General features: G+C 36.3%; 2 protein-coding genes across 4 annotated transcripts; one reads left to right on the forward strand and one right to left on the reverse strand.

Moving 5' to 3' along the window:
* Nucleotides 1-13,484: 13,484 nt before the first annotated feature.
* LOC113730393 (uncharacterized) lies at nucleotides 13,485-14,646 on the reverse strand. Its single transcript, XM_027255041.2, has one exon. It carries the CDS (start codon nucleotides 14,546-14,548, stop codon nucleotides 13,601-13,603), a length of 948 nt encoding a protein of 315 aa, XP_027110842.2. The 5' UTR covers nucleotides 14,549-14,646; the 3' UTR covers nucleotides 13,485-13,600.
* A 1,008-nt stretch (nucleotides 14,647-15,654) lies between these two features.
* Nucleotides 15,655-24,940, forward strand: LOC140036562 (peroxisomal nicotinamide adenine dinucleotide carrier-like). 3 transcript variants are annotated; one of them, XM_072078428.1, is made up of 11 exons: nucleotides 15,655-15,991; nucleotides 16,081-16,158; nucleotides 16,265-16,339; nucleotides 19,224-19,354; nucleotides 20,768-20,822; nucleotides 21,076-21,177; nucleotides 22,345-22,413; nucleotides 22,481-22,588; nucleotides 22,762-22,830; nucleotides 23,940-23,994; nucleotides 24,482-24,940. In XM_072078428.1, the coding sequence occupies exons 1-11, from the start codon at nucleotides 15,911-15,913 to the stop codon at nucleotides 24,676-24,678; spliced, it is 1,020 nt and encodes a 339-aa protein (XP_071934529.1). In that variant the 5' UTR covers nucleotides 15,655-15,910; the 3' UTR covers nucleotides 24,679-24,940. The 3 variants fall into 3 exon arrangements, with proteins under 3 accessions (XP_071934529.1, XP_071934530.1, XP_071934531.1); XM_072078430.1 differs by having other exon boundaries at nucleotides 15,815-15,975; XM_072078429.1 differs by lacking the exon at nucleotides 23,940-23,994 and having other exon boundaries at nucleotides 22,481-22,562; nucleotides 24,482-24,934.
* The last annotated feature ends 406 nt before the right edge of the window (nucleotides 24,941-25,346 follow it).

Below are 25,346 nucleotides of genomic sequence, written 5' to 3' on the forward strand. Positions count from 1 at the left end.
CAAAAGCTTTACACTTGTATAGGAACGGCACCAAGATGCTATACAAAAGTGTTAATCACACCGATGATTGTGTCATTACTCATCCCTACATATGCCTACTGCATAGTTACTCACAACTTCACATATTTCATCATTTTTGTACCTAAACAAAACGAACATTTTTGAAACAAAGAGCTTAAGTTGTTGAGATCAAACTTAGCTCGCTGTTTATTTCCACGAGTTTTTCATCTTTGAATTGTTGACTTCCAGCTTTCGAGCTAGTTGCATATATATTGAGACTCGGTCACGGTAGGTTTAAAGGAATACAAACCCTACCGGCCCCCTGAAAAAAGGGCTAAACTCATTTATTGATTTGATGACACGCACATCAACATATAGATGTTGTTACCACCTTTGTATCTGCGTCGGCCGCTTCTGGTTGTTCTACACTCCTAATGCTAGCTGCAACAGTATTCCTAAACTTCTCTTGAACATCCCATGCATATAAATTGTCAGTCACAACAATGAGGAAGGCTAACGTTAATATGTGTTTAGATAGCAATTATTTACTTGCATTACAGGCGCATTTTTCAACACGTTTTTTAAAAATATTTTTAATCATTTTTTTTATTTTACACGCATCACATCGTAAAAAATATTACAATAATTATTCTAAATAATATTCAGATAGTCTCCTATATAACCACATTTTTTTTTCCAAGACACCCACAAAAAACCAAACGCAGAATAGGACATGGACGATTTCTTATGTGGTGGAATTGAATTATATGCCCCCGCGTGAATGGTCCAGCGGCAGCGCCTCTCACCAGTGAACCTTGAGGTCACAAGTTCGAGTCTCCGCTCCGCTGGATTCCTCCGCGCACTTAACGCGTTCGGGCCGGGTTGGGGCGCCGGGTCCGGGCCACAGGGGATTAGTCGGGCCTCGTAAGGATTGACCCGGACACCCTGTGTCGACAAAAAAAAAAAGAAAAAAAAAAAAGGAATTGAATTATATGCTGGGTACCAGCCGCGCGCTGTTTCGTCAACAGATGATTAGTACATTCATGGTATCTATACCTGCCTTGAATGATTGAATATATCAATGCCTCACTTCATTTTCAATTTTCCCGGTTGGAACTATGACTACGCAAGTCAAATTTTGACGGCATTTGCATGTATTTTATAGATGGCATTCGTGTACCTTCATCTAACTCCCTGTACGTAACCAGATTCCCCATCAAAATTCTCCGAACTCAACCTTAGCCGGCTATCTATCTATGAGGCTATCCCTCTGCCTGAAATGAAAGGTTCAGCCCACTTAACCCCCTTCGCAGAGTCAACTATTGCTCCCTTTCTGAAGAGAAGAGACTTCTGTCCATTGTTTATTGATGGATCCTTAATTATGTCATTCTAGCTATAAAAGAGTCCGCATTTAATTATGTATTATATGAATTTATGTTCGACGGGAATTGTTTAATTTTGGGTTTGTTTGGAAGGTATTAGCAGTTAGGACAGCGTTAGGATGCATCCTATTTGATGGTAGTTGCGGTTCTTGGATATATTTTATAGTGTACAAGTGGCCTCTTCTGATTTATGACTCCCCAATTAATCAGTAATGAGTGCGGGGTAGATTAGTCAAAAATTTATTATTTACTAAAATACTCTTTACTCACGCTAAAGGTTGGGTGTGTGCACTTTACAACTTGATCGGTAATAGCACATACATAAAATATCAAAGAGTAACACGAAAACATCAGAAAAAGGAGAGAAGAACGCTAAAATGGATTATATGGAGTAACTTGAAGATTGTACTCAAAGGAATCTAAAGCCCAACCAATAATTGGTTTGGTCGACTAGGTGTCAATAAGACAAAATAATTAAGTAAAAGTGGGCGGCATGAATTACCAGTTTTATTCGTGCTGTATGCTCTTATCCGGAAGCAAGAGTGTTTGGGTACCAAATTTTTCTAAATAATAATATTTCGCTTGCATCATAAGCACATTTTTCGATCTATTTTTTTTATATTCTCAATTACTATTTTATTTCACATACATTACATCATAAAAAGTGCTACAGTTTCTCAGTAGTTTTTTAAATTTTTATAAGGAAAAGGGAAGAAGAATTCTAAGGAGATCAATTTTATTTGAAAATAAATTAGAAAAAGTAAACAGATGCTCCTAAACGCTGGTTATATTCTGTTGTTCTTCGTTTAGTTTCTTCTTCTCGTTATCAACCGGACAATGCCGGCGTTGGAAAATAATATTTATTCGTTGCCACATGCTTTTTCAAAGTGAAAGAAAAAGCGCCGATATATATTAGTTAAATATGAGACTCCAACTATTAGAGGTTCTAAGTTCAAATAGCCTAACTTCTTCTTATTTCTTAAATCTCATCTTGTTCTTACCGGAAAAAAGAAAAAAAAACTATGATAAAACCGAAATTGCGCAACGGATCTTCTGTCTCACACTCTGTGTCACTCTCTGTCAATTAATAGTTATTGAATCTTAAGGAAACAAAAAAGAATTAAAACATGATCTTTATGAAAGAGACAGAGAGTGGCACAGAGTGTGGGACAGAAGATCCGTTGCGCCGAACATGGTAGGCGATATACCACCTAAGCCCATACATCACTAGATTGATTTATTTTATTGATACTACGCCGTAACTTGAATTTATACATCACTGATACTAGCAGTTTAGATCAATACAGTAAGTTGAATTTATGCATTATTGCCGGCTTCATCAAGATTAATATACTACTATGTAATACCCAATTTACGAATCTTTGATGTTTTAGGTTCATCGAGCTCAGGATGTTCTTTTTTTTTTTTTGTCTAATATTTTTTTCTAACAGGAGCTTTTGAAAAAAGCATTTTTTTTCTAGAGATCGTAGCATGAGGACGATTATTGTGATATACCCACTGACGTCGAAAACCCATATAATTGGGTTTCAAAGAGCGTTGAACAAGAAGTGTGGTTTCAGATCAAAGAAGAAGTCGCAATCATAGCTGCAAGAGTGAGCAAAAGAAACAAAATGCATCGCCGTCGTCGTATTTTCTGAGTCCACCAGAACAAACGCAATTTGGCTGGTCAGAGATGTACAGTGCTGATAATCTGTGTGAATATGGGAGGTGCATTGCATGTTGTCTGCAAATTAATAAATGCAGAACAATAAAATGGATAGGGATACTATGACAAAGGGGAGGTCAGTGCAGGCTTCCCAATTATGTGAGTGCATGTTAATCATGTTGCATCAAACGAAAGGACAAACCAATTCATCTTCTCTTCCCCAAGCAGAGGCTGGCTATTGTCCAGGTGTACTTTGTAACGCCACAAACTGCAACAGCTAGATTCTTGAAGTTGGTAAAAAAAAAAAATTTAACTTAATGGACATTTTTAGGAGACAGTTTACGGTAGGATTTTCTAAGAATTAATAGTATGACCATGTGGTGCGATGCCGGACCGAAATATGACTCGGACTTCAGTTTAAGAATCTAATTTTGTTGTAGGAAGATACACCACAGAAACCGGGGGATCACGATTCACGACCACCCACAAGATAATAAATCACTCCGAATTGGGAAAGTTGTTTGGATTGCATTTTTTTGAAAGAGTTTTTGGAGGAAAAAGTTGATGTAATACTTTTTCAAATGTAATACGTGCGAAGTAAGAAAAGATGGTTAAAAAATATGTTAAGAAATTATTCCTTACAAACTCAAAAAAAAAAAATTCCAAAAATTTCTCAAAACAAATATGTAGAACGTATACTTTTAAGCCACCTTTAAGTTTATTTAGCTTTTTGTTTTTCAAGTTTTTACTTTACACACTTAAGAGATTGTTGCTACGCCATATTCATTTGAACAACTATACAGATAATTGTCATAAATATAGTTTTAAAGGATACGTGAGGTAAGCCGAGTTAATTTAATCAAGGCGCACAAAAGTATCTATATATATATATATATATGTATATATATATATATATATATATATATATATATATATATATATATATATATGAAAGTAGTTATTTTAATCAGAATTGTTTCTCACTCCAACGTGGCATACCTAATTAAAGAGAATTAACGGATTATGGGTAACTTGGGTTTTACCCATATTAAATCCTATTTGGATTATATTATATGTTTAAAAATTATCTCTAATTTTAAAATAACTTTAAAAAATAACTAATCTTATCTTAATGATATTGCTTTAAAAAACAACTAATCTTATCTTAATGATTCTGCTTTCCATCAAATTATTACATATAGAACTATAGTAAAACCTTTTCAAATCACAATTATTAAAATCTTACATATCCCAAATTACTTCCTTAATCACAATTATTGAAATCTTACACATCCTAAATTACTTCTTTTCACCACTATACCGTTGATTAATATTCAAATTGTTCATCATTTCTTCCCTAAATTTTGAATTAACTTAGTGTAAAAACGAAAATTAACTGTTACACGAATAGATTTATCAATATTGTTGAAAACTGAATATTTATCGATGAAGAAAAATGAATTGCTGAATTTTTTCTACTTAACTAAATATGAATATATAGTTCTAGATTTATGGTCATTATAAAGTTTAAATTATATAAAAAAATATTTCTAAAAAAATAATATCTACCAAGTTTTTGATATGGGATACGTGATTTGATGTATACTATTTTATATTATTGTGAAAGTATATAAACAAAGCTTTAAAAATTAGTAAATAATTGAATGTTCAAAATAAATTAATTTTTTAAAGTTAATATAAATGAATATGTAGGATTGCTGTTAATTTTTGTATATAATTTATTTATATTTGTATAAATTCACGATAAATAAATAAATAAAACCGTGCTAAGGCACGGGCAAAATTCTAGTTATATATGAAGCTCAAATTAACCACTTCTGTTGGACTGCTTAACTAATTGGTGCGAAGAACTTGTAATTGGGAATCCATTCACGGGTTTCCATTCAAGTTTGTCCACGAAGAATCTCACTTCTCAGTACCTGCTAGCTAACAAAAAACTAGCGTTTCCTTTTAGTCCATGGGAGTCGAATTCTTTTTCTTACACCGAATCCATTACAAGGAAGAACGCAATGATAACCACCGAAACCCCATCCCTCCAGGATCCATGCATGTTGAAAGGAGCAAGGGGGACTCTGTATCAGCATGGCACTTTGACAGAATGCAGACAATCCGGCTGGGTCACACCACAGCAAATGTGTTGCAATATCCTATGGGTATCAGAACAAAGTAGCAAACAGCACCAAGTGCCGCGTACTGATGAATGTGATGAAATTTTGCTAGTGGGATTACCAGCGGGCAAGCAATATAACCAATCTTGTGGCGACACATCCTTACCATCCACTTGATTGTGTGCCAACATTTCTTGTCCTTAGTCAAGAATATATCATTATAATAGCAGCAGTACAATGAGGAAAATATATGCGCATCTCTGCCATGAAAGATCCGATCGCAGTACAGTTATTCCTAGGACAAACAAGCCATACTTTGCTCGAAGCCTAACCCCCCCAAAAAAAAAAGCACTGTAACAGGTTTAAATAACTTTTAATCTCGCGTACACAACATCACGTTACAAGATATTATTACAGTAAATGATTTTTTTTTTTAATTAACTTTTGATCCAAGCACCCCATGAATTATAATTTGTTTTCTGATATTTGGAGGGCTAAGCTGTCTCCAAGTTCTAATCACTACTACGTATTGATTTGGACCTAAGAGCTTCGAGGCTATTTTTTTTTTTTTTTTTTGGAGTAAATCACTTGCATTACTTGAAAATCCTGGCACACAAAACAGCATCGAGTTTGAATTTTGAAATGCGTGTATCGGAATATGCTGACAGCAGGTTTTTTTTTTTTTTTTTTTTGTCGACACAGGGGTATCCGGGTCAATCCTTACGGGCCCGACTAATCCCCTGCGGCCCGGGCCCAATACCCTAACCCGGCCCGAACACGTTAAGTGCGCGGAGGAATCCAGCGGAGCGGAGACTCAAACTTGTGACCTCAAGGTTCACTGGTGAGAGGCGCTGCCGCTGAACCATTCACGCGGGGGCGACAGCAGGCTTTCAGTATGTGACTTAATTGGGAATATGTTACCCGGCTACACACGTGTCTATCAATCCATAGTCAGGACAGTGTAATTTACAAAATCATTTCCAATACAAACATATTAAAGACTTGGTTTAACAAGTTCGATGTAAGTTCAGAAATACAAGTCGTGCTAAAACAAAGATTTGATGCACAATTTGAATTTAAGTACTTACCGTCAAAAGATTTACAGCTGACATTATTGATTCTATGCATTTTCAATTAAGGCATATACTGTACTAGATAAGTGGCATAACCAACTCGCTTTATAAAAATTGGTCACCACAAAGTATAAAGTGCACGTCTGTCTGATGTAGTTTAGGTGTTCAAATCTCTGCACCTAAAAAAGGTGTGTATTACTATATTTTTTTTGATCTAGAGGTGAGATCCTCTCCCGTCACATTGAGTCCTCCCTTAATTTAGGTTAGAACAGGAGTAGTATAGTTGTTGCCGCATAGTAAAAAAGAAAAAATGCTAGATTAGTGATATAAAAGGTCGGATATTCTCAATGCAGTAGACAAACATTGTTGTACCTGGCACATCATGGTCGTAAGAGGAGTATGCACCAGATGATTGATTTCATACGCTTTAAGTACATATGTGTGTGTACAGGATTGCACAACCAAGATGGTCCGGTCCCAAGCCAGAAGGAGCCAAAGCAATAAGGAAGAAGCATAATGAAGACCGTCTTCTGTATCTTTCTCCTTGGAGGTCATCAAGAAATTATAATCTAGGCAAAGTACGAAAAAGGAGGAAGCATTCAGGGGGACCTTTCGATTTCTTAATGGTGGAGACAGGTGTTTGTGTCCTAACTATTAATCGTGTTGGATATTTTTCAAATGTGGGAAAGCGATGTGGTTATTGGCTAGATCGGACAAATTCTTCGAGGAGCAGCTTATCTGATAGACTTCTTTGGACAAAACATGTTAAATCACTTTTCCAATGGATCTAATGCATTGAACGACATCATTTTCGTTTCCACCCTGTTAGATTATACAACGTCACTGCCAAAGGACTCAAATAACCAACCTCAAAAAGGCAATAGAAGATAAAGCGCACAAGTGGACGTTGACTTAACAACTCACAAAAAAAAAAAAAAAAAAAAAAAACCACTCAGAATAAGCGATTTTTTTTCTTTTTTTGTACTAAGGATCCGTTTGATAAAATTAAAATTTGAAAACTGAAATCTAAATTCATTAAATGATTGAATTGTTAAATATTAAATCAAATACATTTAAGCGTATATCACATTCAGTAATAAGTGAATAGCTTATTACTTATTTTTGGAAACATGTTTTGTTTAGGAAATTCAGTGACATTTAATTAATTCATATTTTCATTTTTTGGTTATTAAACGCTTCTGAACATATTAATATTTAAATTTATTAAATTTAAGTGTTGAATTGACTTATCAAATAGAGCCTAAGTACCAGGGACGAGGTGATTTAATGGTCAAGGACTAGAAGGGCCATCAACGAATATTAATATGTTCCTTACTGTTTATTTGAACTCAAATTATGAAGAAAAAAAAAATTTCATTGCATCATAAACATTTTTTTAAAATTATTTTTTAGTATCTTACATGCATTATCTTATGAAAAGTACTATAGCATTATTTTTAAATATGTTTCCACTAATCTTTAATCCAAACACTTACGTGTGTGTTGGATGCTTATGCAAACTTTTACGACATGATAAGCATCGAGCACAGGAGCAGTAATTTAGAATGCGATAAACATTAAAATATTTGAGAGCCCTGACAATTGTGCTTGATTCTTTTTTCATTTGATCTTACTGACTCCTGCTGTTGTTTTACACATTCCAATAGAAATATACAGCAGAACTTTTGTTCATATGAATGACACGGACACGGTTAACAGTTTAAGGGTCAATACACACTGCCAAATTAAGCAAACTACTCAACAAGGACGTAATCAGGCATTAGAAAAAAGAAAAAAAGCGCTTTTACGCTAGAAGAGGTTATGCATGGGATAAATTTCTTAATTAATTCATTGAAGAAAATACCCGTTCCACAAAATTAAATAAACAAAAAAATTGCTCGTCATTTGCATTTGCTTTAGGGATAGTTGCTGACTGATCAAGTCCAGCCATTGGTTGACAATCTTTTTAATTCTTAGTGCTTGAATTTAGCAATCAAAACAACATCATCATTACCGGACTCCACTTATTACTGTATATATAGGGAGATGAACACCTGAAAAAGGTCTCGGGCATTTGTTGCAAGTTGATTGTTATCTTGAGAATGTCTTGTTGCTGTCCCTCCCTTCTTTCGTTGAACTCTGCCCTAATTTATGCTGAAAGAAGTCTTCGGCACTGAAACCGATTACCGAAACCATAATGATGTTTCTCATTTTAGGGAGTGGACTAGACAATAATTAGGCAGGGGACCCACATTATCAATTTATAGGCTGCGCATACAACTTAAGGCCAGACCTTCTTCATACGTTACGCATAAGCAGTGAGAGAGAAATCATGGGTTGATTCCACTTTCCAGCCTTTAATTATATACGCATTGCCATCTTACTCCCTACACGTGATAATCAGACACCTAAAGGACTCCGTTTGGATCGGTAATTTTTTGAAAAACAAATTTAACATATACAATGTTACAGTAATATATAAATAAAAATAATTTTAAAAATACAAAAAATAATCTCATTTACGGCAAAAAATTTTCACCTATATTGTTATAATAAAGTATTTTAAAAACACCCCTAAGAATATCTTATCCAAACGGAACCTAATTTTTAAGCTGTAAAATTTGTCCCACTCAAGTGAAATTGTTGGTGGAAGTGGAACAAATTTTATCCTTTGAATGGGACAAAAATGAGATACCATTTTAGGGGGACCAGAGTTAGATGACTTTTATGCTTTAGGAGCTCGAGTATGATAGGTTTTATACTTTAGGAACTCATGTATCTCATTTTATGGTTTCAAAACTAATGTGAAAGTTTGAATACAGTTGAAAACTAAAGTATCTCATTTTATAGATTAGAAACTAATGTGAAAGTTTGAAATACAGTTGAAGGGTGTAAAATGAAACTAACCCTAAATAGGACTGTCAATGGGGCTGGGCCAGCCCGAGCTCGGCTCGTTCGGCCCGACAAAAAGCCCGATGAGCCCGATTATTTAGTGAGCCGGTCTGAGTTTGAGCCTAAAAATTAGGCCCGAATTAAATATGAGCCGAGCTTGGGCCTTATTAGACTCAAATCCGATATAGGCCCGGCCCTTTAATCACCTATATATATAATATTTATATTTTGATATTATGTATAATTATATATCCAAATATATTATTACTAAATACTAAATATATATATAAATTACAAAAGACAAAAATACATCAAAAGACTCTTTCATGAGCTTTCTTGAGAGCCAATATTAGTATTGCATAACTAAATCTCTAACTTTTCTTATTGGTTGAGTAAATTTTTGTATTGACATAATATTGGTTGATTTCTTTTTGGTCTACAAACACAAAAATCATCAAGCATATTTGGATTTAAATCACAAGATTATAAAAAAAGTTTCAACTTTTAAAGATGTATTGGCTTATGATCGCATGTTTTATTACTATTTTTCATGCATTTTGAACGAATTAAATATAAATATTGTTGAAAATTTTTTTGGTTTATATACTTTTTAAGAACTATTATTTGTTCATGTTTAGTTTTAATATTATAGTCTTGTAAATGTTAAATTAGTTTTACAACTTAATAGTTATAGTAATTATATTAAGAAAATTAAGGGGTAATAAGTGAGCTTGGGCTAAGCCCGATTAAGGCTCACAACCCGAATATTATGTGAGTTGAGTATGAGCTTTACATTTATGAACCCGAAACTCATAGCTCGAAACCCGAAAATGTTTCAAATTAAATGAGCTGAGCTTGAGCTCCTCAAAGCCCGGCTCATTAGGCCCGATTGACAGGCCTAACCCTAAACGATCCAAAATTCTATTTCTCTTCTTTGTGAGGGAATATATAGGAGAATATCTTTTCTTTTCGTCCGGTATTATAGCAACGCAGCAATAAGCTGCAGGTAAAGATACGTCTGAATACAGCAACATGATGTGAACTCGATCTTTATTTACATGAAAATGTAACGTATCCATCCTCTCTGAAAGAAAAATAGCAGTTCAGAAACAGTTAAGGGTCCTGACATTACAAGACCAGAAAAAGTAAAAGCCGTGCTTGGTTGGAGTTGGAACTCAGAACTGAAAAGGGCAACATTCAGTGCATGTGAAAGATTCTACAGTATGATGAGAAATTCTGACTCTGTCAAATGTTCCAAGACATTAATTCACCATTAACAGGTACCTCGCGTTCTTTTGGGCCTTCTCAGCCCGCTAATGGTACACAAGCCTAAAGTCAAAGCCTACTGACTCTGGTCTGCGAACAGCCGAAATCTAAATAATATGTTCTTGCAAACAAAAATTGTGAAAACCGTGCAGCATCCTTAGTTGGACGTCGACCGCCTTCCAGCGGAAAAAAAAAAAGTAGTTAAATTCACACTTCTCCGTTCTCACTAACACCTACCCAGGATGAATAATTTGTACTAACACTTCTCCGTTCTCACTAATTCGTACCATAAATTTTAAGGTTCATACAAATTAGTGATTTTGGATTAAAAGAATGTGGATTTAGACTCCTTAAACGCTATTCATCAAAAAAGAAAGTAACAAACACCCTGAGCATGCAGACCCTTGACATTGACCACCAAACCCAAATGAGAAAAACCTGACCACCAAACAAGAAGATCCGAGCCCGACAGCCCGAGAGAATTTGCAAAATTGGGCAAGAGTCTGGAATCAGGTTGACATTACCATTAGGGCCAGAAAGAGTTATTAAATTCGTTCGTTGTGTGGTGCGCTGCAGCAAGCCAATAAGCAAAACCGATAAATTTAATTAAAATTAATTCATGAACTCTCCAGAGGAAATTCATAATGCGATTTCACTAGCTGTGTACCGTACTAAAGCATGCCAATAGCTAACAGCATAAAAGAAAACGATAATAGACTTTCCAGGAGGCATTCATCCTCTCATTTCTGGGTTCAGTGAAAGTCTGCCGTTCATAGATCAGGCCCAACTCGCTTCCTCGCATTGCTTCCCACAATTAGGGCAAAAGTGGCTGCGCTTAGGTCCATAATGCACTACAATTAGTAAACCACAATCGATGAAAATTTTGAAGCCCTTTCCGCCCCCCAAAAAAAAAAAACTCCTTATTTAATTTTTTTTTTCCAGAGACAATAACTGTTGTATTATCTAATCTCTCCTACACTAGGAGTAGGGGACGAACCCTAAGGAGACCCAGAGATAATCCGGAAGGAATTGAATCACCACTGGACCAAATGAATGCACTACACACCAACCTGAATTTTTTTAAGCAAAACCACTTTGAACCCTTGCCTCCCACCCCACCAAGCTTTAATGCTTTAGTAGCGGCCACTATCCCAAAGGCTGGTGGCTTCCTTATTTAACTGGAAACCACGTTTTGCACTTGCAGGAAGAAGATCATCAGGAGGACAACTTCCTTTTAAATTTAAATAAAAAATAAACACGAGAGGACAACTTCCATAACCTCCAACCGACCAAACCAAACCAACCAACATGACGGTAGCAGAGGTTCTTAAGAAACCATAACCTCCAACCAACGAATATGACATCATCCAGCCACTAGTAATGCGCACTTGACAACCCAGCCCTCTGTACTTTTTTTTTTGCCAGCAACGATACATTTAATAACCTACTCTATCCTAATCTAGAGGGAGGGGGAGCCTAGAGAGGCTTGTGTTAGGCGCTAGTAGATATACAAATCCAACTAGACCAAGAGAATACTATGGCACTACCTTTAGATTTTTTTTGCTACAGGTGAGATTTGAACCCTCACCTACAGCAGCCCAAGGAAGGATTTAAGTCCTTCCCTAGTGGCGACTGAGCTTAGCTCAGTGGTTCCATCCCCCTGTACTTGACAACCAAAATTTGTGACATCTTAGATTATAAAGAATGATTACACGAGAAAAAGCAAGTATGAGGTAAGCACAACATGCGCAAGCAATGTACACTTTATGTTGTGGCATTTTGAAGAGATTCAACCTAGTATCTGAATACAAGGGATGGCCAATCTAGAATGATAAAACCATTGGTCAGTGGAGGCAGACGCTTTATGTTGTGGCACAAGCTGACAAGTTAAAGGATGTAAAGAGAGAACATAAAAGGTTAGTCACATATAACTCAGAAAACTACTTTTTAAGACTTCAATCTCTTAAAATCTCTAGATAACAAATATAACAGACTATAACTCCCACCACCAATCCGATGTCTCAAGCTCCATGTTGCATGGAGCTTAAAAAATCTAAGTTTGAATCTAAGCTCAATGTTGCATGCCTTTGATTCGGCTGTTAACTTTATGTGATTCATTACTACAAAGGTACCTTCTTAGAAGAAGCATAAGAGAGTATAATGGAAAATAGTTATTCATTTCTTTCACTTTTCAAATCAGTAGACACATTCTGGTATAAGTGACAACAAATTTATGTTAAACAAGATGGAACAGCTATTACCTAAAATTCAAATATAAATGCAAGAGGATAAAGGAAAAAAGGGCACATTATGAGTATGTGTGCCATCTATACAAGAAATTAGGTGTTATCTCATAAGAGTAGTCTGTAGGAACTACCTCCTTTTTCTTCCATAACTATAAACCCTGAGCAACCATGTTCCTCATATTGAAATGTCAAATTTCTTACATAGTTATCGTTCAAACCAAGCATTGACACCGTCGATGCTATCCACATGTTACAACAAACTTGATGGTGTAGGGGCAGAGGGAATCTTTAATCCCCAACTAAATGGTGCCCTTTGTGGACATAAACCTCAAAATATACACCATGTAACAGCAATATCTCAATTCTCAGGAACCATAATTCTGGACTGTTGGAATCTAAATAAAGAGCACCTGAACAAATCAAATAACCAAACCCAAAAGAAGGCACACGAAACACATTCAAGTTGCATATGCTAAGGATGACAATCGTGTTAATAGTAACATGGCAACTTCGTTCATCAGCAGAAGCAATCAGCAAAAGAGGGTGGCATCTTGCACGGCTTTTGCACGTGTTGGTGTATATTTTGATGTTAAACTATATAACCACATAACCCTGATAGGTAACAGAACAGAACATACACACTAGCTAATTATTCCTTCAGCCAATGTTGGTATATATTTCGAAGTTAACTATATAATCATATAACCCTGATAGGTAACAGAACAGAACATAACCAACAGTTGATTATCCCTTCAGCCAAAGTTTATATATACGAAAAGAGTTTCCTGTCCACTGGACTCGCACAATCAATCATCATTCACACCATAAGCTGAATAAGATAAACAAACTTTATATACACATCCATTGTGACCATATACTTCCAAATCAGCCATTGAACATTACCTCAAAAGCAAGGATCTTTAAAGTAATTTCAATTAAATTAACATCAGTAGTCAACACGATAATCGCTGTAATCTTCCCTGGCTGCCAAGTCACTCTCCACCCTGTCTGCAATCTTATCTTCTTCATACTTCAATCCTTCCTCCAATGCCAACCCCCCAAGGGCTCCCCCCACAGCCCCCACTGCCAATCCTGCACCTAGTCCCAACTTTGCTCCGCGCTTCTGGTGGTCATACGGAGCATAATCCACAGGCGCGCTCGGCCCTGGCCCACCATAGCTCGATTGCCGGTCGAATAACGGCCGGGGAAGAGGAGGAGGCGGTGGCTGCTGCGAGTAGTAACCTGGATAGTAGCTTGAGTAGGGGTCCGAGTATCCGCTGTACTGGTACGGGTGTGGTGGTGGAGGAGGAGGAGGAGGGGATGGAGCAGCAGGTGGCGGCGCAGGGTGGATGGTGTAAGGAGAGGTCGAGTATCCTCTGTAGTCGCGAGCGGCGGAGTGAGGGAGAGGAGGAGGAGGGGCAGAGGAGTAGTAATAGGGGGAGGGAGGGGTAACTTGGTAATCTTGCACGGGGCGTTCACGAAGGGCGAGCTTGAGGCGGATCTTACCCTGAGGACGACCAGAGGGCCGTCGGAGGTCGAAAGTTCTCAGCTTGGAGGAATCATCCGGGTCGACCAGGTCCTTGAGTTGGAACCGGAGTGTACCAACCAGGGGCTTAGGTGTCTCTGAGGGTTTGGAGTGGAAGATCTCGAGAGTAAGTAGGGAATCTTGCGGGGGAAGAGTTAAAGGGAGGACGAAGCGCTCGTTCCAGACAGGTCGATTGGAGCCGGAATCGTCGGATTTGGTAGCCAGACGGCGGTCGGGGTCGACCCAGAAGATGACGTAGGGCTTGAGGTCACCGTTACGCCAGCTCACGTTCTTCAGATGCTTGGCGGAAACAATCGTAATATCGAGATCGTAGAGTTTCGACGGCGGGCGAGAGGCGGTTGCTGCCATGGTGGTGAGGAAGGGAGGGTGGCAACGTGCGACCCGTTGAGTGGGCTGCTTTATTGGGGGATGAATGGAATTTTCTTTTTAATGGTATACTACAAAAGGTGAAGGTAAAGGGCACAAAACAATTACTATAGCCCCCACAAGAAGAAGAAAATTTAAAAAAAAAAAAAAATCGTTTAACACATCCATCATATGTCATTAAATAAATTTTTTATTTTTTACTTTTAAAGTATTAATTTTATATTGTTTATAATTTATCTTTTATTGTAAAAATACTAATTTTATTTTCCTTACAAATTCAAATTAGCAAAATTCGACTCCAACCTAAGTTTCTAATCATTTTTTAGCTTGAAATACACCGCGTGATTTACATACAATTATTTTTTATGTATAAAAAAAATCAAATCTCACTTTTTTAGTGGTAAAAGTGAGTATGAATTAGATCGAATCTCACTTTTTAAGAAAAAATGAATATAGTTTCAGTCGGATTCTATTTCTAATGGATAAAAATAAATATGAATCGGATCATTTATTTAATTACAAATAAAATTTAACTTTTTTACCCTAAAACAATAACCATATATGAATCACATGATGAATTCAAGATAAAAAAATTGATAAAAACTTTGATTGGAACCAAAATTTACAACTTAATATTATAAGAGACGTAAATAATAATAAATTCAATTGATTTTGAATTTATAGCATAAAATGATTATTTTCTGTCTTAGTTATATACAGCAACATAACATTTTGTTCTTGGGATACGCTGTTAACAATTACCATTAAATTTCTCGCCCTCTTGAAAGATAAACAATTATGGCAAGGTAGAAGCCTCGAACAAAACAAACACATTTAAAAATGCCGGTAAGAGCATCATTATACAGCTAATACACAAAAATGGTGGAAAGGAAGGGGGGAAAAATAGAAACATAATATATATTGGTCTTTTTCATAAATTTCATGGAAAAGGTTTTGTGATTCTGTTTTGTGTTGCAGCCTTGTAGGAATGGCCAAAAGAAAAGTCCAAATCGACCCCACGCCAGTCTACACAAGGAAGGTCATTTTACTTCCTTTAAACGGAACACCAACCCCTTTTAACTTCTTGCAGAACCTGCGCGGTTGCGTAACTTTGATTTCATTTGCTAGCTACTCTACTTCTAATTTCCCTCGCTAGTCCCTACACACTACACAGTACCCCTGCCCAATTTCACGGATTCTGCTTCCTAATTTTTTTATACTTATACTTCCCATTTCGATATTTTCTCCATCATATTATTGTTTCTCCAAATTTCAATTAATTAACACACAAGAAATTGATAGAGAGAGAGAGAGAGAAAACATAAGAAGAACAAAAAGTTCATTATGTCGGACGCTTTGATTAATGGACTCGCCGGTGCCGGTGGTGGTATCATCGCTCAACTCATCACGTATCCTCTCCAGACCGTAAATTCCTCACTTAAAATTCTAATCTCGCCGGAATATTTTGCTGATCCTGTTTTAGTTGCTTATTGACGTGTTTTTTGTATTGTTAGGTAAATACGCGGCAACAAACGGAGAGGGATCCGAAACGGGAGAAGAGGAGGCATGGAACTATTGAACAAATGATCCAGGTGTTTCCTTGTTCCTTTTCCTTCCAATTTTAATATTCCGAGAGGTTTTGCATATTTTAGTTTTTTTTTTCCCTTTCCGGTTTGATCTTAGCTGCATGATCTGCAGGTCGTAAGGCATGAGGGTTGGGATCGGCTGTATGGAGGCTTGACTCCATCTCTGGTCGGCACAGCTGCATCTCAGGTCAGCTCATTTTAGTTCATGTCCGTGTCCTTACGGCTAACTTACGCTGCCTGTGCATTTGGTTATCACTAGTGGTGGCTGTCACGTACAGTTGCTAGGAAATATACTAGGACGGCTAAAATGTTTCACTAATAACCAGGGACGGAGCCAGAAATTTATTTTTGGGGGGGCTGAAGTGTATTAAAATTTTTTTTTTGTGACGAAATAAATATATTTAATAAGTAAAATTTAGAATCAATAATTATAAAAATAATAAAAACATATAATTATACATACCAAAAAATTTGTTATTGATTAACACTTGAAGTATTGGTAGTTGTTGCACTCGAATAACGAAGAGGAGGCAATTGCATTCTGCGAGTCTTCATCCGTTGAAAACGCTGCAATATTTGCTCATTTTCAATTGTTGCAAAAATATCCTTCTCGATGTATACAACCAGACAGTCATTCATCCACTCGTCTCCCATTTTGTTGCGCAAATCAGTCTTGACAATATTCATTGCAGAAAATACTCTTTCAACAGAAGCAATCGCAACTGGTAGAACTAATGCCAAGTATGGGATAAGGTTCCCAACAATTCTTCTGTCTTCTTCAGTTTCGGAGTTTTATGCATCCTGAAAAAGAAAAAGCGAAGGAAGAAGACCATTGGTCTTGGTCGGGCAATTAAATGATTAATTGCAAAATAAATCTACATCTATTTTCTATACATAGACTTCTCCAATAAGTACCAAATGGTTCGAAATAGAAAGCATTGAATTGAAGGATTTGCAGGCCGCATACGTATTTATCCGGCCCGTTATCATTATTAAAAAAGCGATGTGTGTGATTATTCCTCTTAATCTAGCAAGGCATTATTGAAGAATTGAGTAAAGGTTCCCAAATTTAAAATGCTTGAATTGGTAGAAAAGCCCCCGCAGGTCATCATGGGTTTATGAACTCGCAAGTCATCATGGGGGACATGATCTCTTCACACAAATTTGCTAAACCAAACAAATAAAGAAAAGAAAATAAATTAATGTTGTCTACAGCCTCATCAGTTTTTCGAGTTTTACTTGAGAAGATTGCAAGTACTTCTCATGTTATTTCCCTGCATTAATGCCTACAATGTCTTTCAGTTCCGAATTGGGTAAGTTGGACGACTCCCGCGTCCGCCTTATTGGCCTCATCCACACCAAATACTCTTAATTGTCCTTGAATAAGAAAGATTTTTAGGAAGGGGAAAACAAAATTTAGATTGTCATCATTCTCCATAGGTTCCGCTGAAGTACTTGCCAGTATAAAACACTACACAATTTTGTCATGAAAAGAAAATGGATGTGTGTGTGTATCACTCGCTACTGCTATTGCCATTTGCCTCTATTTATTTGTCTCAAAAAAGACCTGGAGGATCAGGCTCAAACAGAAAGTGAGAATAATCCACAAGGTCTTCTTCATCTTGTTGATTATTCACGTTGCCGTCACCGCCCAACTGGCTGGGCTGGCCGCCGGAATCCCCTATATATAGGGGGTTTTCCGGCGGCTTGGGGGGGGGGCTTAAGCCCCCACCAGCCCCCCCTTAAATCCGTGGCTGCTAATAACTATATAGAAAATTGTCCTTGAGTGGTAAATTTCGTGACATGAGAAATATCTTTCAAAGCGCGGTCTTTTTATTTTAGTATTGAATCGGTGATGTAGAGCCATCATTGCGAAAGCCGACTACTTGGAGTGACTTTAGGAGAGTTTTCCTAACTATCATCAATAGTTATAAGTGAGTGAAGCATGTGGTTCCGTGACACTGGGAAATGTGCCACTGTCTTAGATAGGAGTTTTCATTTATTTCAATATTTTCAGAAACAGAGACTGGTAATGGTTCCTGCTGAGGCTCATATTAGCGGGTGAAATTACTTGAAATTGTCCTTGTAAAGGTTGCGCCACACCCCCCCCCCCCACCCCCACCCAACAACCAAAAAAAAGGTTCAAAGAAACTCAAATTCTCTGCAGAAAATTTTGGATTTTTTGATTCACATTTTATTTTAAGATACACACAAAGGATTGGAAGTATCTAGTATGTACGTGGCTTTGTTGGTTCACATTTTATTGGGCCAAAATCATATAAAATATGAAAACACAGGTGCGTACGCTGATGGTTGTCACCTTTCTTTGTGAGGTTAAATGCAAAGTAATCCTGATTTCACAATCCTGGTTATATCCAGTAATACGACTTGTTCATTATGAATTATGAGTTCACATTGTGCTGTGCAAAAGACTTAATCTTCCTGCTACTTTTCGTTGTGCGGAGGAGCTGCTTTCATATGATGCCCTGTATCATCTATATGACTGATATTCTACAATTAACAATACTTACACCTTGAACTTGAGGTACAAACTACTGACGTTTTAAGTTTCTCTCTATCTACCATAGGAGGCTTGTGGATGTCTTTCACTTGTGTTAATTGTACCTTGTCCTTGTAATACCTTCTGGAGTTCGAAAGGATCTAAAATCAGAAATGTTATTCTGTTCTCTACTGCCATCTTTTGCGCTTGATTTGTCATGTGATCCATAGACCTTTTCTTATAAATTTAGTTTAGGAGGGAGGTTACGGCGTGAAAGCATATGGCCTATTGCTGTCTGCTGTTGTACTTGTAATCTTAACATCAGTAAACCAAACAACAAGTACTTCAGTAAAATATTATGCCTTTTGTTTCTCTCAAAAGCAACTTGTGCTATGAACTAACTTTGCTATGAATGAACTAACTTCATTTGTGGAAAATACCTAATTCTTTGAGTCTACCTTTACCTTTTCCTAGTGGCTATATTGCAAAATTACATTTATATAAAGTTGTGCTTCAAACCCTGGTAATTGGACCTCTAATTTTTTATGCAATTGCAATGTCCATGGTACAGGGTGTTTACTATTATTTCTATCAAATATTTAGGAGTAAGGCTGAAGCTGCAGCACTTCAACGAAGGAGAAATGGTGTAGGTGATGGATCAGTTGGGATGTTCTCATCACTTGTGGTGGCTGCTTTATCCGGGTAATTTACTTCTACGGAATAGATTGAGATAATTTCCTGCTGGATACCCTTGATTGATCATTATCATTGATTCCAGCTTTAGTAGCAGCAATGGTATACTTTTTTGGCCTTGATCTGAAATGTTCATGCTTCATTGGGCAGCAGAAAGCATATGAATACACCAAAGTGGAGTAGATATTGCAGAATAAATAATTACCCAATAGATTCAGAATGTTTGATATGCTGTGACACCTATCTTGCATCTATGTCTTTGAACTATTGGTGCAACCTCTTCTTTCTTGGCAGGACTATAATTTATAATGCAAATTGCTGAAGTGATGCAGTTCAATAGTTTTTACCTCAAAAATTAATTGTAGCACATGCTAATCTTTACATTGTAATTCTTTATCAACTAATATATTTTGCAGTTTGTTCTTGCCTTTCTTCTTATTCACAAGTAAATACAATTGTACAAGTTGTGTTTAGAACTAAAAGAAGAAGTTGGACCTCTTTAGCTCAGGCTACTAAAGCAAGTAGCAGCCAGTTCTTGGAGGTCCTTCCTTGCTATAACCTCCATTAGCTTGCGATGATGGGATTTTTTGGGTTGGCCAAATATCTGAATATAGTAAAGAAATGTTGTGGTTCAGATTTTTAAATGCTATTTAAAACCTTGAGTCCAGAGTCATTTGGAAACAAATAAAATTTTGTAGAGTTTGATGAGTGGAAGTAAATTTTAAGTATAGACTTTTCTAATGAAAAGGAAATTTAGAACAAGTAGGCAATTTTTGATGGTATAACATCTATTTTGTTTTGTTGGATGATTTTATTCTATCCATCTCTGCCCATATCTCATTGAATATTTTGAGAGTTTCGCTTGGATATTGCCCAATAGAGTAAGCATAATATAAGCATCCACATGCCGGGAAATATAAATTGCATCAAGTATAATCTATCAGATACAAAATATATAAGTGAGTTTTCTGAGAATTACTTGATTTACCTTTGCATGCAATTAATAGCTCATGGGAAAAAATATTTGAGAACTGCACCCAGATATGATGACAAATACCTCATTCTAAACTTCTGTTTTTGAGATCTCAGAGTGATACATCTCCTTGCCTTTCCAGATTCCAGTATACCTCTGATTCACCAGTCTATTGTAGAACTATCAAGTTGACTATGCTTGGCACTTGTGATGCTATCCCATAATTGAAAAGATTGGTTTTAGGCACATAATTTTTGTTGATATCATATTTCCTATCACATGCATATGATTCTAATAAATCTAATTTTCCTCCTTGCAATTTTTGAGCAAGATTCATATTTTTTTATCTTAGGCATATTATTCTAATGACAAATATAAATTTCCTCTATCAACTGTTTGAGTCGCAAGAGTTCAGCAAATAACAGCAACATTTGTTTTTCCTTGTACAGCTGCGTAAATGTTTTGCTGACTAATCCTATTTGGGTAGTTGTGACCAGAATGCAGGTACACTGCTATTTGCACCTTGCATATGGTTTTTGATGATCAAAACCATGAAAATTTAACTTTGTTCTCAAAGCCATCTTGGAAATGTTTAAAAAGAAAGAGAATTAAGATATTTTTGCTTCTTAACTAACTAAGACAAGAAACAGAACTTGATGATATTGGTTTCATTGTTAGACAAGTATGAACTAGATCGATCTCTCTCTGTTCAATGTTTTCATATTTGTGCTTCTTTTTCTCTTGAATTCTCATGCAGACTCATACCAAGAAATCAGGAAATTGTCAACCTGACTCTACTTCATCAGGGGATACTATTCTTGCTGCTCTAGAACCTCCTCCATTTGGGACTTGCCATGCAGTTATGTACACGTGTTTGTTGTAGCTTATATTTTTAACGATCTATCTAATATCTAATGGGGACTCCTGAAGTTCCACTTTATCATAACTTTTTACTGTATAGTTGGTCCTGAAAATGTTAAATTTTTGGGATAAAGATTTTGCTGCATATTTAACCGTGATGCTTCTCCATTATTATTTTTCTAAGTGTTAAAATTTTGGTTACATCTTTCTTTCATGGTTTGATGGTTTGTGTGATTTGGACTTTTTGAGTGGCATTATGGAACAGAGCCAATGCAAAACTACAAAGCAGTTAAAGAAGGAGATGGAGACTGAGTAGGCCCAAGGGTGTATGATTTTTAGGCCTGTGTAGTTTCATAGAGCCTTGACTTGTACCTTTAAAGATTTGGAAGTCAAAAAAGCTTGCAGTTATAGAAATATATCTGATCTATTAAGTTTGATGTGCAATATTGACATGGTTAATACAAATTTGAGCAATATCAGCATTATCTTCTGCATTTGATGTTATAAACAGAGCAATAGTTTGATAGCAAAATGTGCTGGTCTTTTATAAGAGAATCTTGATTGTTTGACCAACTGATAACTTTTGTTCATGGTAATCACAGTTTATTAATAAACTAAGCTGTCACAATTAATGTTGTCTACAATGTCGATATAGAATACTTACACTAGTATTATGATTACCTAATTGAATTTCTTCTAGTGTTAATTATTCAGGAAGAGTCATACGAACTATGTCAAGTTTTTTCTAGAGAGAGGAATGAGAAATCAGAAAATTGTTGTATGCAACAGAGCATGAAGGTCAAATATACCATGCTGCTTATGATTTCAGCCAGAGATTGTAGTGTTCCACTATGAGATTCATCTGGTTGTGAAGTCTTGAAATTGATATCTTTACTGTGTAGAACCTTAATTATATAGTATAAAGATTCTGTTTAATGGTTTTTCTTGTGTAGATTGATTTTAACTTTTGTATCGCTGCAGAATATGTGCAACATGTCAAAACACCGAAAGTACATATGATTTGTGATTTCTCCTTTTATTAGTTTCTTTTGATGGCTTAACAATGCAGAGTTGTTAGACAGCACTTTCCCAACTATTGCTTCTACATATTTTGTTGACATGAGAGTTGTGCATATTTTTTTACTTCTGTGATGCTTGCCCACAGATCCAAGAAGTCTATGATGAAGGTGGAGTTTCAGGATTCTGGAGAGGTGTTTTTCCGACGTTGATCATGGTATGGAACAAATAACTGCTTTAAGTTCTACAATGTGGTCAATGATTGTTCTCATTGTTGACAACAGGTCAGCAATCCTTCAATACAATTTATGCTGTATGAAACCCTTTTGAAGAAGCTGAAGAAACGTCGTGCATCAAGCAAGAAAGGTAGCAATGATGTGTCCGCTTTGGAGGTAGTCTTGCTTCATTTCCTAGTTCCTGTTGTACTTCCCATCCATACAATTTTGCTTTATTTCCTTGTTCCTGTTGTACATCCCATCCAAACAAATTTTATCTTCACCCTGAGATTTTGGGTATTAGCATGTACTTTTGTTATTAAATGTAAATGAACTGATCTGGTGCATAGGTTTTTTTGCTTGGAGCTGTGGCAAAACTTGGTGCTACGGTTGTAACATATCCTCTTCTTGTTGTGAAGGTAAAATAAGTTTCTACATCATGTTTCTTTATATAACGGCTTGCATTATCTTATAAGTTTCTAAATGAAATTTCAACTATTCTATATTTGTGAAAATTCTTGTAGACATGCGTTGCATCTTGCTATTGTACCATAAGGTATTAGTGCTTGAGTAATTATTGGTCTCCTTACAAAAAAGGTTAAGACTGGCAAGCTATGTCTAGAGAAAAAGGTAACTGAAGCGACCTTAGAAAGCATGCTAATAGCGGAAACATTACACTTGTGAGCTCAGGAGATTGTAATAGAAGTGGTACCACTGTCTATGTATGCATAAAGTAAGCCTAGATAGCTAAAGAGCCTTCCCCATTACATGAAATGGGACTTCCAAGACATTGTAACCATATGAAATTAGAAAATGTGTCCAAAAAAAAGTTTGGAAGATGGTAAATCATCTGATATAGAACAGCTAGAATGATAAACCATCTTGTAGAGAAACAGCAAGTACATGTGCCCTATGAGTTGATTCTCAACAATCCAGGAGGATCAGGACGAGTTATTTAACATTACAGCTGGATGCGTGAGAGATACTACTTTTGAGGGGCAGTGGGAACTGTAGCTCTTGGCTGGACTAGTGTGGTTGGCGTGCTTAGAGTTGTAATATGTAGTCTGGATGGACAATTTCTGCATGATATATGAGGATTTGGAAACATATTTAACAAGCAGAGGGCTATGAGCTGGTTGCTTATGGTGAGTGAAATCAGGTTAGGGTGGACTGGTTATCAGCCATATATAATGGTTTGCCTTGCTTTGCAATGAATTTACGTTTCTATGGGGGTACTTTTCTGATACACATTAAATAGCATTCCATTTGGTGCACTAGCTGTCATAATTAATTAGCTATCAGGGAAAACACTTTTTTCCTTGACGTATATTTAGTAGGTGGTATCACTGTTCACAGAGCATTTTAGGCAATCGTGGCTCCAAATGTTCATCAAGCAGTCATGCTGCAGTGCTTATTAATTAAAGGCAAACCAATTCTTCAAGAATTTGATGGTCGGCTTGTTTAATCACACTGCAGCTCATCGTTACCACACAAGTGTTTCATTTTCTATTTCTTTCTGTTGTTGCAGTCTAGACTTCAAGCAAAGCAAGTAGCCAGTGGAGATAAAAGACATCATTATAGAGGTGTGTAGATTGATTATTTCTTTAATTTCTGATGAGAGTTAGAATTTATCCTACAGTTTCTTTTTGACTGCACCTTTTTTTGGACATTTTGACTAGCCCTTGGGATATGGAAATGTCACTTGTCGACCCACAATGGAAATGTAGTAGTAGAACCTATTTCATTTGTCTGCAGCTAATACTTGTTCTTCATTGGTCACACAAGACATTTATACCCAATATGCAATTTGAATATATTATGTTGCATCTGGCCGTTTATTTGCCCATTTGCCCATTTTGGGAACTTTGCTATGGGTTTAGAAGATGCTACCTGGTGGGAATTCCAGATTTAGCTTTGAGCTAATAAAATGTCTCAGGTATAATATCGGTGAGAAAAACAGTTGAATTTAGAGGTACAGGTTCAAGTAAAAGTTGCCAGAATTTACTTGGATTTGTGTTTGTTTGATTCCTGTTCCTACCTAGTTATCCATTTGCTTTTGATCAAATTCAGGGACCTTGGATGCTTTCATCAAGATGATACGTTATGAAGGGTTTTATGGATTTTACAAGGGGATGGGCACGAAAATCGTACAGAGCGTTCTTGCTGCTGCTGTTCTATTTATGGTCAAGGAAGAGCTTGTAAGGGGGACCAGATGGTTATTAACGAAGGATGCCGTCAAAATGGTGAAGTCAAAGCCTTCATCGTGATTCTTCTTGTATGGGATTCTCGCCAACGTGTATCTTCGTAAATCATACATTTGCTTGCTGCAAATACTTTCGGAAAGATGATTCTTGTATTGTATTGGGTAGAACATATATATTTTAAGGAAAATAAAATATGTTTAGCCTGTTTTAGCACTTATGTCAGATATTTTACCTTGTAATCTTTTCACCAATGCCTGACAGATGATTGAGCGATGTGTCACAATTATTCAGCTATTAATCTCACTGGATTGATTGAAAAGCTTTAGGGATTTGTCCTTTTTAAGCTTTAGGGATTTGTCCTTTTTAAGCGATTTGTCCTTATTAATCTCACTGTACTTTGATGCGTACAAATCACAATTGATTGTATAAACATTAATGGATTTTTGAACTCGATAAATCAGCCACTGTTCTTTTCCTCTTATCTTGAAATACAAAGCATTAGAAGTTTATTTTTTTTATCATGTTGGTGCATCTAGAATTGCATCGAAAACAACCAACAAAGCTAAAAGAAAAAAGAGGTATGGAAGAGAGTAGGCTACCAGATTATTTCATAGAGGGTTGCAGCTGTTTACTGTATTGTTAAGCCAGGTAGAAAAGAGGCAAAATAAAAGGATAAAAATGAGAATAAGATTTTATTATATTTATATATATTTTTTTTTTTTTAATGTGCG

This window comes from Coffea arabica, chromosome 2e, assembly GCF_036785885.1.
Source record: "Coffea arabica cultivar ET-39 chromosome 2e, Coffea Arabica ET-39 HiFi, whole genome shotgun sequence".
NCBI classification, from domain to species: domain Eukaryota; kingdom Viridiplantae; phylum Streptophyta; class Magnoliopsida; order Gentianales; family Rubiaceae; genus Coffea; species Coffea arabica.

Excerpts from the sequence above, each read along its gene's own strand:
- LOC140036562 (XM_072078428.1), top strand. The coding sequence starts at position 15,911 with ATGTCGGACGCTTTGATTAATGGACTCGCCGGTGCCGGTGGTGGTATC. Across the intron at positions 16,159-16,264 it reads CTATTGAACAAATGATCCAG|GTCGTAAGGCATGAGGGTTG; the intron begins GTGTTTCCTTGT and ends CATGATCTGCAG. Across the intron at positions 22,414-22,480 it reads TTTTTCCGACGTTGATCATG|GTCAGCAATCCTTCAATACA; the intron begins GTATGGAACAAA and ends TGTTGACAACAG.
- LOC113730393 (XM_027255041.2), bottom strand. The coding sequence starts at position 14,548 with ATGGCAGCAACCGCCTCTCGCCCGCCGTCGAAACTCTACGATCTCGAT.